The following is a 17,347-nucleotide window of genomic DNA, read 5'->3' on the forward strand; positions in this document are numbered from 1 at the left end:
ATTTGCTTTTACGATTTATATAAAGGTGGAATATTGGAATTTCCTTCAGTGATAAAAGAGCTGTTTCGCACAGTTTATAGATATCGCTTTCGTTTTCGCAATTTTGATAATTTACGCCCAGATGCCAAGGCATGCAAATAGAAACCTTTGTTTCACGACGTTCCAATCTGAGCTGAACGGTATGGTGTTGTAATACGTGCGTCAGGCAACGTACGTATTCTTGGGGTTTAATATCAAACTTAACAATTTTTTCAGTTTTTTTTGGTTTAAAATCCAGGACTTCTGCTGAGGGAGTGATGGAGAATGGCAGCAAATGTTTTCACCATATTTTCATTTTTGGGTGGTAGAATAAACTTTCATACCTTCGTCTTGGCGCTTGTGTAATCCGATACCACTGAGAACTACAAGTAAAAAAACTTTGTTTTATGTTATTGATGTCAAGTTTGCTCAAATCCATGCTCTTGAATATATTGCATTGCACTGATCAAGACTGTCCACGGAAAATGCTGTGTTGTGTACAGATTTAATGAACATCAAAACAGTCCATTCAATGATTCATGCGTATTAAGGGTACTGACAAAGTCCGGGTAGGTCATCGTACCTCATCAAATTCGTTGAATGCTGCGCTTTCTCAGAAGTAAACCTATTTGAAATTGAAATACACTCAAGTCGACACGAAATAATTATGGGTTAGAAGTATATCAATGAGAAATTTCCCAAAATCAGTTCTAGATAGGATTACATATAAACTGGAGCAGATTGTGACTTCCACTAAAACCACCCAGGACACACAGTAGGTCTTCGAGAGCTACTTCTGCTCAGTTTGGTGCAGAATCTTACGCTCAACAAATGAATGACCTTAAAATTCGCCCCAAAAAGTGGATTTTTACAGGCAAATAATCATCACAAAATAATATTTTTGGTGCTGAAACTTACAATTTTCCATTTTTCATCCCATGTTCCAAGCAAACTTCAAAACACCTTTTTAAAATTGCAAAAATGGGCAAGCTAGTTATAGACAAAATTTAGGGTCATTTAGGGTAGTTTGTGATAAACTTCCAATTTAGTTTGCCGTGTAAGCATTGACTTTGTGGCTGCTGAGCCAGGCAGGAACTTTCCTCCATAATACTGCGGACAAGCCATCCTCTAGGGCTGGAGGCCAAAGATGAAACTTCAGTTAGAGGTTCTCTGCCAAACAGCGGGCTTGTGAGCTCTTGTTTTCGGTGACTGTGTCCGGCAACACCAATTTTTGTTTTTTGTTTTATGGACCAGCTGACAATAAAATGAACAACACAACTATGGGTCATTTTTTTTTTTTTTTTACATCTAATAACACACATTCGCTCATATCTTAACATACATGTATACATGGAATTTGTTACCGGGCAAATCACTTGGGTATAAAAAGTAGCACTTGGTAATTAGTACATGTAACTAGCCCTCCATTTACGTAAGTGAATCATCTGGAAGTTAGCCTATGATCAATTCTACCACAATCTCCAAGACTCCTGTCTGTACAATATGTGATATGTTGGTTGTTTCTGACTAATGAGGAGTTCAAGACCAGGTGGTGCTTCCATCTCATTCTTCCATCAAATAATTCCTACGATAGCTCAATGGCTGTGGCTAAGTAATTAAATTATTTACAATTTGATTATTGAGATCCAGACACATTCTACAATCAACCCAGATATGTTCTTTATCCCTCACTTAAGTGGGGTCACCCACTTGTGCGTGATTCAATACTGAATTCACCTCTATGTTGGTGATTCACTATACGTAATTTTGCTTCATATGAAATAGCAATCAAACACCCTTAAGTTTCAGTCAATACTAACCTGACCTGCAATCCATTCTCTCATTGATATGGCAGCTTAGCCAACTGAAATGTACACTTAGAACTTGTACATTATCACTACAAAATACAGTATGAAATTCTCAGAATTTTTCTGCTGAAACAGAATGATGCATGACTTTGTACATTTTACTCTATTTAGATGGTTCGTGTATATTAAATAACTTGGCAACTTCATTGAGATCTTCATTTTCTCCTCCATCTTTCAAGACCTGTGAACAATAAAATATGAAAAGTAATCAATATTTACACATCTGACAAATCAAATTTGCAACAAGTCAATGTATAGAGTGACTACTAGATCTAGTCTGCTCTAAGATCATGTATGGAGCTGCTATTACGTCTCTATTTTCAAACAAGTCAATGTATGGTGCCACTATTAGATTTAGTCTGCAACAAGTCCAAGTATGGTGCTGCTATTTGAAATAGTCTGCAACAAGTCAATGTATGGTGCTGCTATTTTATATAGTCTGCAACAAGTCCAAGTATGGTGCTGCTATTTTATATAGTCTGCAATAAGTCCAAGTATGGTGATGCTATTAGATTTAGTCTGCAACAAGTCCAAGTATGGTGATGCTATTAGATTTAGTCTGCAACAAGTCCAAGTATGGTGCTGCTATTTGAAATAGTCTGCAACAAGTCAATGTATGGGGCTTCTATTAGATTTAGTCTGCAACAGGTCCATGTATGGTGCTGCTATTAGATTTAGTCTGCAACAAGTCCAAGTATGGTGATGCTATTAGATTTAGTCTGCAACAAGTCCAAGTATGGTGCTGCTATTTGAAATAGTCTGCAACAAGTCAATGTATGGGGCTTCTATTAGATTTAGTCTGCAACAGGTCCATGTATGGTGCTGCTATTAGATTTAGTCTGCAACAAGTCCAAGTATGGTGATGCTATAAGATTTAGTCTGCATCAAGTCAGCGCATGGGGCTGCTATTAAATTTAGTCTGCAACAAGTCAATGTATGGTGCTGCTATTAGATTTAGTCTGCAACAAGTCAATGTATGGTGTTGCCATTAGATGTAGTCTGCAACAAGTCAATGTACGGTGTTGCCATTAGATGTAGTCTGCAACAAGTCAATGTATGGTGTTGTCATTAGATGTAGTCTGCAACAAGTCAATGTATGGTGTTGCCATTAGATGTAGTCTGCAACAAGTCAATGTATGGTGTTGCCATTAGATGTAGTCTGCAACAAGTCAATGTATGGTGTTGTCATTAGATGTAGTCTGCAACAAGTCAATGTATGGTGTTGCCATTAGATGTAGTCTGCAACAAGTCAATGTATGGTGTTGCCATTAGATGTAGTCTGCAACAAGTCAATGTATGGTGTTGCCATTAGATGTAGTCTGCAACAAGTCAATGTATGGTGTTGCCATTAGATGTAGTCTGCAACAAGTCAGTGTATGGTGTTGTTGTTAGATGTAGTCTGCAACAAGTCAATGTATGGTGTTGCTATTAGATTTAGTCTGCAACAAGTTAATGTAATATGGAGCAGCTAACAGGTTTTGACTTCAATGATGTAGAGTTCACAGACTTACCTTCCTAGCTATGGGCATTTTGTTGAATATATTCCACAGCAGAATGCCTACAATCACTTTATCCCTCAAGTAGAAGACGACACCTTTACCAAACTCGTCTGTGCCAGAGGGAACATGTGGAATGCCAACTTTACCAGGCTTCATAGACGGGGAGGCAGCCTGTGACAGAGAGAAAGCAATCAGAGCAGACTGGTACAACTTTGAAATCCGCAACTATATCAACAGAATTTTCCAAACTGTTAAAGCACCAGCACAAGATGTATGCAATGCAATGCTCATCAAAATTTAAAGTTTTTTGTCAATAAATATCATGGCTATTTTCTGCACAAAATTAATACCTGTAATTACTCTAAACATACATTCAGTACTGAGATTCAAGTTTTACAAACAATTCAATTGTTTTACCTGTTACTTTATAGTGTCCAACAGCTTTAGACAAAGATCTTTCCCACAAATCTTTTATATTCGAGGACTGGATAACTTTTTAAACCTGGCTTTATAACTTGGCCAGTAGAGATTGGTAACAGAAGGAAAAAAAAAATCTTTTATCCTGTACATATAATTCATAATCTTAATGACTCAGGTGACAGAGTTAGGATGTACTTAAGGACTGACCTGTTCTGTCTCTGAGCGTATCCCCTCCCCGGTCTCCTCCACCACAGCCTTGGGCGTGTCCTTCTCTGTGGCCTTAGCAAAGACCCCAACTGTGGGTAAACTAGAGTCCACTATACCTATAGCCTCATACCCTACATCTGGACCAAGATCAGACCTGTGAAAAGAAATTGTGTACACTTACATCTATTAACAAGCAGAACATGGCAATGTATATATGATATTCCTATCAAAAAACTGCCAAAGTATAAATTAAACATACCAAAATGGTTACTTAGTTGTGCATTTACAACTGCATATTTCTCTTGATGCAACAGATCCTGATGTATTATGATCAAAATCAGTCATTTTAATTCCTCATTCCTCTACTATGTTGATTCTTGGCTGCAAAGCCAACAGGCTGAATGTCTGTTGATTTCAAACATACAGAATGGTAAACAGCCAGAATGTTGGCTGAATGGTAAACAGCCAGAATGCTGGCTGAATGGCAAACATACAGAATGGTAAACAGCCAGAATGTCGGCTGAATGGCAAACATACAGATTGGTAAACGGCCAGAATGTCGGCTGAGTGGCAAACATACAGAATGGTAAACAGCCAGAATGTTGGATGAATGCTAAACAGCCAGAATGTTGGATGAATAGTAAACAGCCAGAATGTTGGCTGAATGGCAAACATACAGAATGGTAAACAGCCAGAATGTTGGCTGAATGACAAACATACAGAATGGTAAACAGCCAGAATGTTGGCTGAGTGGCAAACATACTGAATGGTAAACAGCCAGAATGTTGGCTGAATGGCAAACATACTGAATGGTAAACAGCCAGAATGTTGGCTGAATGGCAAACATACAGAATGGTAAACAGCCAGAATATTGGCTGAATGGCAAACATACAGAATGGTAAACAGCCAGAATGTTGGCTGAATGGCAAACACACAGAATGGTAAACAGCCAGAATGTTGGTTGAATGGCAAACATACTAAATGGTAAACAGCCAGAATGTTGGTTGAATGGCAAACATACAGAATGGTAAACAGCCAGAATGTTGGCTGAATGGCAAACATACTGAATGGTAAACAGCCAGAATATTGGCTGACTGGCAAACAGGCTGAACGTTTGAACGCCGCCTTCAACATTGTTTCAGCATCTCTGTGTAGAAAGGTGACATTTAGTACCGAGCGAAAACAAACAAAATATACCCTACTGAATCTGCAGGAGCCCGACACAGCAGATCCAAGCTGTATGACTTTACATTATCAGTGTTGAACTTACCAGAACATGGACTGATGCCAGTAAGGTTTGCCTGCACCGGTCATATTCTCGCCAGCCAGTCTCCCACTGACCACAGCATGATCGTGATGCTCAACCCGCCTTCTGCCCAACTTTACATCATAGAAACAAGCGGCATCTCCGGCCTGACAGCAAAACATATTTGTTCAATACAGTACGGTCATGTATTAATGACTGTGGCTTGCATTTTGTTTTTGTTCCAAGTTTATTATCTGATTGGGTTTTAACACTGTATTTACAAATTTTGGGGGGGGGGGGGGATTTATATACAATGCTAGTCAGGTTTATGAATGAAAGTGCAAGAATAGAGCCTCAACAAAAAAAAACCTATGTCAATTGCACGGTACCTTACAATTTTCCAAACCTAAAGCTACATTAAAACACACAACTTCAAGTGTCATATGCCAAACAGCTGCGGGGCCTCCGTGGCTCAGTTGGTTAGCGCGCTAGCGCAGCGTAATGACCCAGGAGTCTCTCACCAATGCGATCGATGTGAGTTCATGTCCAGCTCATGCTGGCTTCCTCTTCGGCCGTATGTGGGAAGGTCTTTCAGCAACCTGCAGATGGTCGTGGGTTTCCCCCGGGCTCTGCCCGGTTTCCGCCCACCATAATGCTGGCTGCCGTCGTATAAGTGAAATATTCTTGAGTACGGCGTAAAACACCAATCAAAAAAAAAAAAAAAAAAAAAAAAATCAAACAGCTGCTGCAAGAGCAACGTTTCAGTAATGAAATGAATCAGCATGGGCTTTACTTTGATATTTTGTGTGTATGTGTATCCACAGCCTGGCACAGCAGAAGTTAAAGAGCATGCAGTACTTATACCTGCCAAGCAAAATTACTACACAGTAGTGATGTCTGTAACACTAAAAAACCATCCCCAAATACTACCATATGAGATCTGATTTATTTATTTGATTTTATTATTATTTTGATTGGCTTTTTAACACGGGACACACAGGACTATATGGTTGGAGGCAACAAAGGAAACCCATAACTATGCGCACTATTGTTGGAATATATTGACCAGCATGCGCCGGATTTGAACTCACGGCACCCACATTGGTAAGAGGATTCCAATGTCAGTGTACTGCACTAACACGTCAACTTGGCCAATTTATCAATCCATTTATTTATCTGATTGGTGGTTTACGCCATCCTTGATATATTAAGTCTACAGCTACATGTACCTACCACCCAAACATTAGAGCGAGCCTCTAACTCGGCATTCACCAGGAAACCACCATTAAAAGGGTCCACCTCTAACCCTGATGTGGCAGCCAATTCTGTGGATGGATGCAGCCCTACTGCAACAACCACATGGTCAACAGACAACTGGGGAGAAAGAAAGGAAATGGATTTACACAAAATATCATATTTAGACATTTTTGGCATCCACTGAACCTTGTATATTTGACCTTGAATAAGATAAACAAATATAACTTGGAAAATTTTAACATACTGAAACATCTAATTTACTCAGAGCACAGCTCTCAAATTCAGAATACTTATTGAGTTATGAAAAGCACTTTTGGGAATTAAACCTCTGGCTGTGTAAATGTTGACCTTGCTTCCTACCTTATAATTTACTTCGTTCTCTTCAGCTGTTGAGATTGTTAAGTGGGAGGGTTTTTCCTTGTCGACATAAATTTGTTTAGTAGCTCAGTACTTAATCCATCACGTCCAAATGTGATCGTTAATTTATTTTCTTATTTATTTGTTTTACAGGTGTCAAAAGCCCTCCTCAGTGATTAATCAATCGCGTCCAATTGCGATCGTTAATTTATTTTCTTATTTATTTGTATGATAGGTGTTAAATGCCCTGCATAAGAATTTTTCACTCAGGTGGAACAAACCAAAGTCCTCAGAGTAAACACACAGCTTTTGTCAGGTGCCTGAGAAATCTTTTGACATAAAGGCAAAGAAAACACTAACATGAAGTATATGTCAGATGAAAGCTGATTAAAAAATGTCCACAAAAATGGTTGGATTTATTTTTTTAGAATTTTTTCAATCCAGAAGTATGCATTTTGAACTTTGGATTCTATGGATACCTTTATATCTCACCATATTGGTACCAGTGACCTTATCAGGTTTTTGCTACTTGGCACACATACATCACTTGGTTTCATTTTAATTGCATATACATGTAGATCTATGAATGCACTCACCAAATAGACTTTGAAATGAACTATTTCAAGGAAAAAATATCGATGTGACATCACTGATACCCTCAGGGTCACTAAGGACAACCTTAGATTCTGAAGTTTTAAAACCATTCTACTCAGTTGGAAAAATTGCAAAAAAATAAATCGAACTATTTTCACGGACAGTGTTTAATGGTCTTTCACCTGATACACACTTCATTTTAGTGTTTTCTTCACCTTTAAAGCCACAGGCAAAAGCGTGAGTGATGCGCTATCCTTCAGTCCTTTCATTTCTTCTCTATAATGCAACATATCCATAACAGAGTTACAATCGTAACTCAGGTTACATTTTTTGTTGTCTATGCTATAAATCTTGTTCTTCCAGGACAAAACAGGCTAATGATAGATTCTTTTGGTAGTCACAATCAACTTATCCTAGATTCTCAGAATCAGGCTTGTCCCCTCCCCCTTTCTCACCGTCTCTCCATCATCCAGACTGATCTGCACCTTACGGTTACTGTAGTTGATTCCCTGAACCACCTTGCTCGGCAGCACTTCTACACCCTCTGCACAACAACAACAGTACAGGTAAGCTTCGTGGTGGCTTACATAGAGGATACATATATCAAGGGTAAGCAGGCATGATAGCCATTTATTTATTTACTGTATTTCATGTAAGTTTCGTATGTGAAAATGCACTTTCAGAAGCACATGAAGACCTGCCACCGCTTTTCCGATAAAAAAATTAATCAAACATCATAAAAGATTCTTTCAGGTGAATGCATGAATCAGAATGAAGCAAAATGTGTCATTTGGAAAATGATAAAATTTAGGTGAAATACAGGAATTCATTGGTGGCCTGCACTTTGGAGGGAGGAAACCGTGCAGAGCCCAGTGGAAACCCATGACTATCTGCAAGCTGCTCGCAAACATTCCCACATACGACCTGAAAGGAAGCCAGCAAGAGATGGACTTGAACTCACAGACACCGCATTGGTGAGAGGTTCGTGAGTACTGTGCACGCATGCTAGCCATCAGGCAACAGAGACCCCCTTAACATAGAATCGCATAATGGGCTATAAAGTTTAAGGCATGTTTAACATTGGTGTGGTCTGCCTCTTTGATTGAAAGTATCCCTCTCTGATTAAAACTCACCTGCTCTGACTTTGTTGGTTGTCCACTTACACAGGTAATCAGGTAACACACGCCCCATGTTACCTGGGAAGGAGAGGGAAGGAAGCTCAACTTAGTCATGCCAATCAGAGCACAATTGCACTAGGGTGATAAATGTATATTTAATGGATATGATGATGTATGTTTCAAAAGCTTTGGAGTATTTGTGACATAATACCGCAGTGTTATCAATACAGACAAATGTACCAAATGACAGGCTGTTTGTAATTTCGTACAAATACCTAAAGCATCATACTACATCATGTTCAATATAACTTGTACCATTGTAAGACACTGAGCATTCCACTGCACAATATGACTTTGTGTCTCCTGACTCCATGTATGTTGAGGTGAAGCTTGTGGTTATGGCCTTACCTTTCTCTGGGAAGATTTGGTACACCTTCATACCTTTGTCTCGTCCTAAACGAAAAGAAAAAATGTAACATGGGGATATTTTTTATAAACTTGCGACCTTTTCTCACTCACACGTTTCATCCATTAAGAACAGTAATAAAACAAAGGAGTAAACTCTACACCATAGGTTTAGCTATTCTGACCTAATTAACACAGGACAGATAGGGAAAATAAGAGAAAATTGGAAATGTGAATGTGTAATGTGTTTACAGGTTTCTTCAGAATATAAGATGATATCCCACTGAGAAATGTAAGTTTCAGTTCGAAAAGTACTATTTTATGACATTTACTTGCCTCTAAGATTGCAATCTTTTGGGCTTTCTTTAATGCATTGTTAATGCATTGGGTTAGGATTTAATGCTGGATGGATTGACAGTGTAGTAGAATGGTAACTGTCAACTCATGGGCTGTGAAGACACAGAAAGTGTACAGAACGTGTCAAGAAATCGCAGGAAGTAACGCAAATTCAATTGCAGGTCCACGCAAACACAACCTAATGGGAGGAATCACTCTAGAGGATTGGGTATCTGACAAATTTCCTGATATATAACTAAAGCAAAACTGTTTGAAACTGGATTCATACAGGTAATCTCTCCAGCAATGTGGCTTAGGCTTTTAAAAAACAAAAAAAAACTTGTATCCTTGAGCGAATTAATTCCATGGGCTTTAGACTCATGAACAGAACCCACCCTTTCACATGATAACCTTACCTTTTTTACCCAAAGCACATGCCAGTTCACTTCCGAGAAAGCCTCCCCCTATAATGGCGACTGATTTGGCATTCTGTGTGACCTCATCCAGTCGCCGGAAATCCTCAACCTACAGGACAGACACCAGTAGTGATAAATTTAGTGTTTACAGTATTCATTAGAAACAAAGGCAAAAGAAGAAAGAGATGGAACAAATGAAATGATTTGTTGAATCAAATAGTACATGGTTCATTATAGCTTCAGTAACTTGCTTAAGTCCTGTTACTTGAAATGACTTCTAAAAACTGGCCACTAACAATAGTTTAGATGATTTAATTTATGTAACGATGGTTGGTAGAGAAAATTACAACAAATGAGATAATGATGAAAATGCACACCTTGCGGAACAATGTTGTTCTTTGTTGAACATCTTCCCCTGCTTTGTCCAATACTGGTAGAGATTTGGGTGAACCACCTGGAAAAAATACAAGAGAATATCTGTAATCATTCTAGAGCTGTCAACAAATTTTGAAACATGTTCACCTACAATAAGTAGCACCTGTGTATTGATGTTTTCGATATTCTTGTGTGAAGAATAGTCATTGTCAAGGTAAAAGTAAATAATTTAAAGTGCTATTCAGCCTTTAAGGTGGAAATATTAAAAATATTAAAATATTAAAATGATACCCAGGATACAAAAAGATTTATGTTGAAACACCATGTAACACTATTTAACCCCTTTAAGTAAAGAGTCCTCAAAAACAAAATCCTCGGCAGTTTCTGAAAATTTTCCTGATGTGACGTGATAGTATTCCTTATGTGACGATGTATCGGGCAGATGTGACGTCGAGTAAGGCACATATGCTGGAATGACGTCATGCGCATTTGAAAGTACATTATTTTTACATGTAGCTATACGTCAGCGATGAGTGACGTCAAGTGTTCTTGCATGGGGTCACACCAAGCAAAACTGGAAAAGACAGAAAACTTTTGTTGCCATATTATTTTCCCATACTAACAACAGTGACCTAAAAACAACATTTTTTTTTTCCAATTTAAGAAAGCAATTCCGATTATCTCAATCCTTATCATTTAATCTAGCATTAATGGAGTAGCGCTTTAATTCCATCATTGAAGTATTTTTATTTATTTATTTGATTGGTGTTTTACGCCGTACCCAAGATTATTTCACTTGTACGATGGTAGCATTATGGTGGGAGGAAACCAGGCAGAGCCCAAGGGGAAACCCATGACCATCCACACGTTGCTGACAGACCTTCCCACGTAGGTTCATGGAAGAAAAATAGTTGAGAGCATCCATTGCATCTGGAACTCTACAGTTGGACAGTTGTGAATCATTCTTTGTGCAGTGACTTACATTAGCAATAGGGCATTGTCCTAGGTATGATTTAACCAGGCATATCTTTTTGTAATGGTTTACCACAGTCTAAACGGATTACCATACATGCACCAAGATTCACTTTGTGGGAATACACAAATATCTAGTCAAAATCTAGTGCCATACAATAATTCCTCCAAGTGGAAGTTTTAATGTATATAAAAATCAACAGGTTTTGACCATTCCATGTTCATGTCTTTATTAATGATATGAAACCCACGCCAATCGCCCAAAGCATTTGGCAGGACATTTAGTTATTTTCAAAATCATATTCGTGACTTCCCAGGACTGATGAGGACAATAAGGTACCAGAATTCCTCTCAAATGTAAAGCCCTGCTCATGACTTACAATAGCAATATAAAGGCACCTGTCATATCTGAGACTTACCTTCAGCAATAAGGCACTTGTTACATTCGACACTTAGCTTTAGCAATGAAGCATTCGTCATATCCCAGACTTTACTTTAGCAATAACACCTGTCACAGTCATGACTTACCTGTAACAATAAGACACTTGTCCCAGCTATGACCTACGTGTAACAATAAGGCATCTCTTTTAGGTCTAACTTACCTGTTGCAATAAGGCACTTTTCATAGGTGACACGAGCCCCGTCTTCCAGAAGGGCCTCTTTGTTCCCAATATCTAACTTGACAACCTGGTTAAAGAAAGAAAGCAATAATGGTGAAGTAGAATCTGTATGAACACTTCTCTAGTAAAATAACATGCAGGTGAGTTAGCCACACAAATGGCCTTACAAATGCATTTGACCAACCACTGCTACAATGTGGCCTAACAGGCTGTTTAGCCCCTTTTGACTGAAAATATTGCATTTCATTACAGACCCTTTCAATAAATGAAGACTGATGCAACTCTGTGGGTTACGATATTGTGACATGATACAAACATAACAGTGCATGTAAACATTATTTCATTGCACCTGACATCAAACAAGTACGCTGAGGCTTATTTTAGACATTTCTTTTTATTGGTATTTTACGCCACACTCATAATATTTCAATTCTAGAATGGTGGGAAGAAATCAGACAGAGTTAGGGGAAATCCCCAGCAATCTGCAGGTCGAAAGCAGACATCATGTGGAACCAACATCATAAAGCCAGCATGAGCTGGACTTGAACTCACAGCAACTGCACTTACTTTGCTAAAAAGTTTAATATACATGTACATGTATATGAGTTTAACCCTCCTTCTTTAAATATATAGTGCAATTCACTCAGATCCAGATTTACATGTACTTTAATCAGGGGAAAGTGAATCTGTGTACTTGTGTTTTACCTTCCTGCCCCGGGCCACAGCCACCCCACCATTCTCCTGGGAGTCTAACTGGTCAGGTTTAATGTAGAAACCTTCAGGTTCAAAATACAGACTGAAAAGACAAAAAAATAAGAATGGGGGCTGTGAAATGAATATTATTCATTGTTCTTTCATTTCTTATTTAATTGCCATACTCATATTACTGACATTTGTTTCATTCATTGAATACCATTTTATGAACCAAAATTCAACTGAAAACATTCTAACAACTATTACAGATAGTATTAGCCATAATTTTTTTTTAATAAAGGCAGGTTATGGTGGAGGTCAGGTATAGCAGGTAGAAACTAAGGGAAACCACTGGCTGCTAATCATCAGGTACCAGAAAAAAACCTCCTGACCAAAATCCCCACCCCATCCAAGAATGCAGTATCTGGTACAAATCTCATAGTATCATCAGTCAAGGACACCTCGCCTCTTTCCCAAGAACCTATTTACTGTCTCTGCCAGTGACAGCCTTAAAGTCCTTTACACCAAATATCACCCTGATCTCCCATTTCTGACTACTAGGGTGAAGTTATAGTACCTTCTCTCTTTCCCATTCCACTGCTTGAATTTTAGATTCTTTATTGCCTCTCTGTCATCACTAAACCAGAATTCCTTTGACAATGGAGGTCTCATATAGGGCAAATTGTCCTCTTCACCAACAACTAAAATCTAAAGACAAAGAGTAAAAGAAGTTAAATTACAACAATGAATAAAGCTGATCAGTAGTTGATGTTTGATCACCTTGGAGAGGATAATAACTAAAATAACAGATACTCTAATCTGGAAATTCATACTTTGGAATGAAAATGTATTAATACGCATCACTTAAAAACAGAATAAATGTATATTAATGTTTTTATTTGATTACATGGTGTCAATGTGTAGTGCCATTTTTAATGTGTTTATAGTGAACCACTGGCCTTTGCCATGTACCTGACAACCTTCTCACTTAAAGCTGCAGGAAGGAGCCCGAGCAGAGCTTGAAAAACAGAACATAAACAAGTAAAGAAAACACACTCAAGGACAAACCTTTGCTTTTGGGTCTCTGGCTTTAATGGCCCGGAATGCTGCAAAGGATGCAGTGCCTCCACCAATCAGAAGGTATGGCACATGCTTGGGTAACTCTGTCAAATTACAAGCAGCATGAAGATTACTACTCCACTAATTATTCACCAAGCCAAGATCTTATTGCTTAAATAAGAACAAGTGAATGGCTGGCAATACAAATTTGCTGTGAGTTACAGTCTTCAGTACAGAGAACACCACAGTCACAATTAAGGATGGAAATGGTCAATATTCACCAGTTGTTAATACGATTGGGATTTTACACCCCACTCACAATTTTTCAATTGTTAGGCGGCTGCCAGCATTATGGTAGGTGGAAACCGAGCAGAGTCCTGGTAAAACCCACGACCATCTGCAGGTTGCTGGCAGACATTCCCACATACAATCGGAAAGGAACACAGCATGAGATAGAATAAAACTCACAGTTATTGCAATGGTGAGAGGCCTCGGAGTCACTGTGCTGTGCACACACGCCAAAAAGTCAGTCTGGATATCACATAATGTAACCAGATTTCGTGTGTATTTTCTTTAATTTACCACAGATACAAGTTACTTTGATGGTATCAGGTCAGTCCTTTGAAATATGTTGTCTGCTCTTGTCTTTGGTATTTCATGACCAGGGGGCCCTCGTAGTCTTTTGGTAGAATTCAAGTGTACCGAATGCAAAAGATACACAAGTTATTCTCACCTATGACCAAACTCATCATTTGTGGTCTTTATAACCAATGTCATGTATAGTGAAGCACTGTTAAGTTTAATGGATACAACACACAAACTGAAAAAGGTTTTGTCACTTGACCTCCGCTATGATGGAAGCACACTGAGTGAAGTGCAATCCTAGTGGATATGTAGAACAAGGTTACTTTCAAGGGTTCAATCCCTGAGGCATTGTCACTGAAAGTGTTTAATCTTTATCTTGAACTCCTGATGTGGACGACAAGCTGTTGACATGTCATTAAACACTGATCAATCATGTTCAGCTGATTGCAGCTCTGTGATTTAAGAGACAAAGGATACAGATGTATACATAGAATTAAACTTATATGTATATATATATTCAGAGTTTTTACTTATTAGTCTGAAACCGTACTTAAGTTACGTACCTTGAAGAACTACCTTGGGCTTTTGGAAACCAAATATAGATTTAGATTCTGAGCTTTTTTTCTCCACAGGAGGTTTAGCTGGTCTCTCATGCAGATACCAGCAGCCAGCCTTGTACATCTGACCAAATAAATCAAACGTTTCAAAACTAAATATCCTGGCAAATCTGTTATTATTAAGTGTTTTATGCTGAAATTCTAAGCTAATTATTTGACAAATATGTTGGCAAATGACTAAAAAAGTATTGTCACGACTGAGGACTGAAACTAAGTCTGCCATTTACAGGACGTAAATCTTTTACTGCTGTCAGTCAGCTGATAAACCTGTTTTTATTTCAATTAATAATTAACACCTTTCAGTTCCAAAGGTTGTTTGTCAATTATGCATTTAATAATACAATGGCGGCCAGCATTAAGGTGGCAGGAATACTGGGCATGTCCCAGGGCAAACCCACAACTATCAGCAGGTTGTTTGCAGACCTTCCCATGTGCTACCGGAGAGGAAGCCAGCATGAGCTGTACTTGAACTCACAGCAACTGCACTGGTGAGAGGCTCCTGAATCATTGTGTTTTCACTTTTAAAATAGTAGTCAGTTTTATGGATGGAAGAACAGGAATTACCAAATGGAAACCATCAACCTTTGGCAAGTTACTGACAAACTTCTTCACATGATATACAGATATAGATATATAGGTACACCACATTTATGGACAAATAATCCTCAAGAGTTAATGTTCGACAGGAAACCCCGAAGAAAATTTAACATTCGATTGTTCTCTCAGTATCAAGATTATTAGTAAAGATACATGTCAGTATACATCTGGAAGTTTCAACTTTTATGAAGATGAAGTTTAAATACCAGCACAGTTTTTTTTCGCTGTCGGCAAAATGTCTCGATCTTTAAGGTATTCTCCGTGTCTGCTCTTTATTACACGGTCTTGAATGTCATTAATGCCATCACACTGAATCAGTCACTGGCTTAGTACTTACAGCATACAGGGTGCCTGCTAAGATGGCACCATTAACAGCAACCATCATATTCCATTTCTTGTTTCTGTCGGTATAGTTCTGTTGCCAGGAGCCTTCTGGGCGGGGATGATCGTCCATCGTTGACTTTGTTTCTTTGGCGATTTCTTTGGCAGACTTCCAGTTTTCAGGCAGATTTCCCATGCAACGGACATGATAAATACCTTATTGCAATAAAAAACAGATTTTAAAGTTATGGTGAAGTAATTCAAGAAAGAGAATACCTGCTGATTGGCTATTCTTTGATACCCAATTTTTATCAATTTCTACTCCATAAGATCAGCATATCATCCCTGGCCTTAAATAAGCTAGTCTCTTAGTGAGTCAGCCAATTAGTGTTCTCTCTACTATAATACAGACCCTTACTGCACATCATAAAACACGTAGTTGGCAAAAGTGATTCAAATAATCATAAAAGATCAAAATAGTGTGTTTTTTGTTGGGAGTGGGGGGGGGGGGGGGCGGTTGTTGGTGTTTAATGCTGTACACTCCAGAATTTCTTACTTATGATTACAATGGGGTTTATGGGTGGAGGAAACATAAACCTCCTATGCCAGAGTCAGCTGGATTTAAACATATTACCTCATTGATCAAGGGCCTGACAGTTGCAAACAGCCAACATGAACACCCTCTTCAACTGTTGAGGCTCTTTGTTTAAATGTACAGTACTAACATAACTTTAGTTACTATATGAAGTGTTTAGTTTCATGCATTCTTGTTCATTGTTAAATGTCCATTTCCACCACACTTTGCCCATATTGCACCAGCTTGTCCTTGCTGCACATGTACCATGCTGAACGCACCAACCATTAAACCCCACAAAAATCACTTTACTGACAGCACCTTGACTAGTACTAATTAGGCCTTTAATTCCCTTTCTCGTGTTTATGCTCAGTGGGAATTGAGAGTAGCAAGACTGCAGATTTAAAGGCCGCATCCACTGCTTATTATCTTCCTGAACTGGTCAAAAGACATTCTCACACCACTGATTAGGGCCTAACCATTTATGCATTGTTTTTTTTTTAATCAAAAATCAATGACTTTGTGCGACTAATTTATTTATTTAAACGGTTGTTCCAGGACTATAAAAAAGAATGACTCATATTCAAATGAAGTCAGACACATATTTTCTTTGAACACATCATCTTTCACTTTCGTTCCGCTCTATCAGTTTACTGTTTATACTTTCACTCTAGATCGTCTAGGCTAGAGGAAGGGAGGGCTTACAAACAAGAATACAGTGCCGATTTCAGTTTGAAAACTGATCCGGACATTCTTAAATTGACCACTTTAATCCGCCTGCATTCATGATTGCTTCGGTAACGCAAATATCTACGGAAAAATACCGAAGTACAGACACTCGCGAGAGGTTGGTAACGACACGGCCGGTGTCCCGAAATGGTACCGGGATTTGCAAGTCTCTCCAACAATGCAAGCACCACCCAATTACAAAGATTATGACATTACAGTGAAACACGTACTTGGACGTATTGTCGGTGTAGCTGTCAAGGAGGAGTAACACCTATACAGCGGCATTGTCCGCTCAAAAGCAGCAGAACACCGCGGTAGAAACGACATGCTGACGACCTACAAGTACCAAGTACTGAAAAGGTCACGTGTACTTTCAACCCTCCTTTTTATGAAGACGTCAACCAAGGTGGATAACTCTAAACATCCTTTCATCGTATCTGCCATAGCCTGCGGGTACTGCTGTT

At 38.7% G+C, this 17,347-nt stretch overlaps 1 protein-coding gene across 1 annotated transcript; it reads right to left on the minus strand.

Moving 5' to 3' along the window:
* Window positions 1-1,314: 1,314 nt before the first annotated feature.
* Window positions 1,315-17,228, minus strand: LOC135472635 (apoptosis-inducing factor 1, mitochondrial-like). The gene is made up of 17 exons (XM_064752238.1): window positions 17,114-17,228; window positions 15,597-15,796; window positions 14,609-14,726; window positions 13,470-13,564; window positions 12,979-13,109; window positions 12,414-12,504; window positions 11,691-11,775; window positions 10,119-10,195; window positions 9,742-9,850; window positions 8,993-9,037; window positions 8,600-8,662; window positions 7,922-8,010; window positions 6,492-6,632; window positions 5,283-5,425; window positions 4,013-4,166; window positions 3,398-3,556; window positions 1,315-2,067 (listed from the first exon to the last, which is right to left on the minus strand). Exons 1-17 carry the CDS (start codon window positions 17,208-17,210, stop codon window positions 1,990-1,992), a joined length of 1,875 nt encoding a protein of 624 aa, XP_064608308.1. The 5' UTR covers window positions 17,211-17,228; the 3' UTR covers window positions 1,315-1,989.
* Between the last annotated feature and the right edge of the window lie 119 nt (window positions 17,229-17,347).

The sequence above is a fragment of the Liolophura sinensis genome, chromosome 8 (assembly GCF_032854445.1).
Source record: "Liolophura sinensis isolate JHLJ2023 chromosome 8, CUHK_Ljap_v2, whole genome shotgun sequence".
Classification (NCBI taxonomy): Eukaryota; Metazoa; Mollusca; class Polyplacophora; order Chitonida; family Chitonidae; genus Liolophura; species Liolophura sinensis.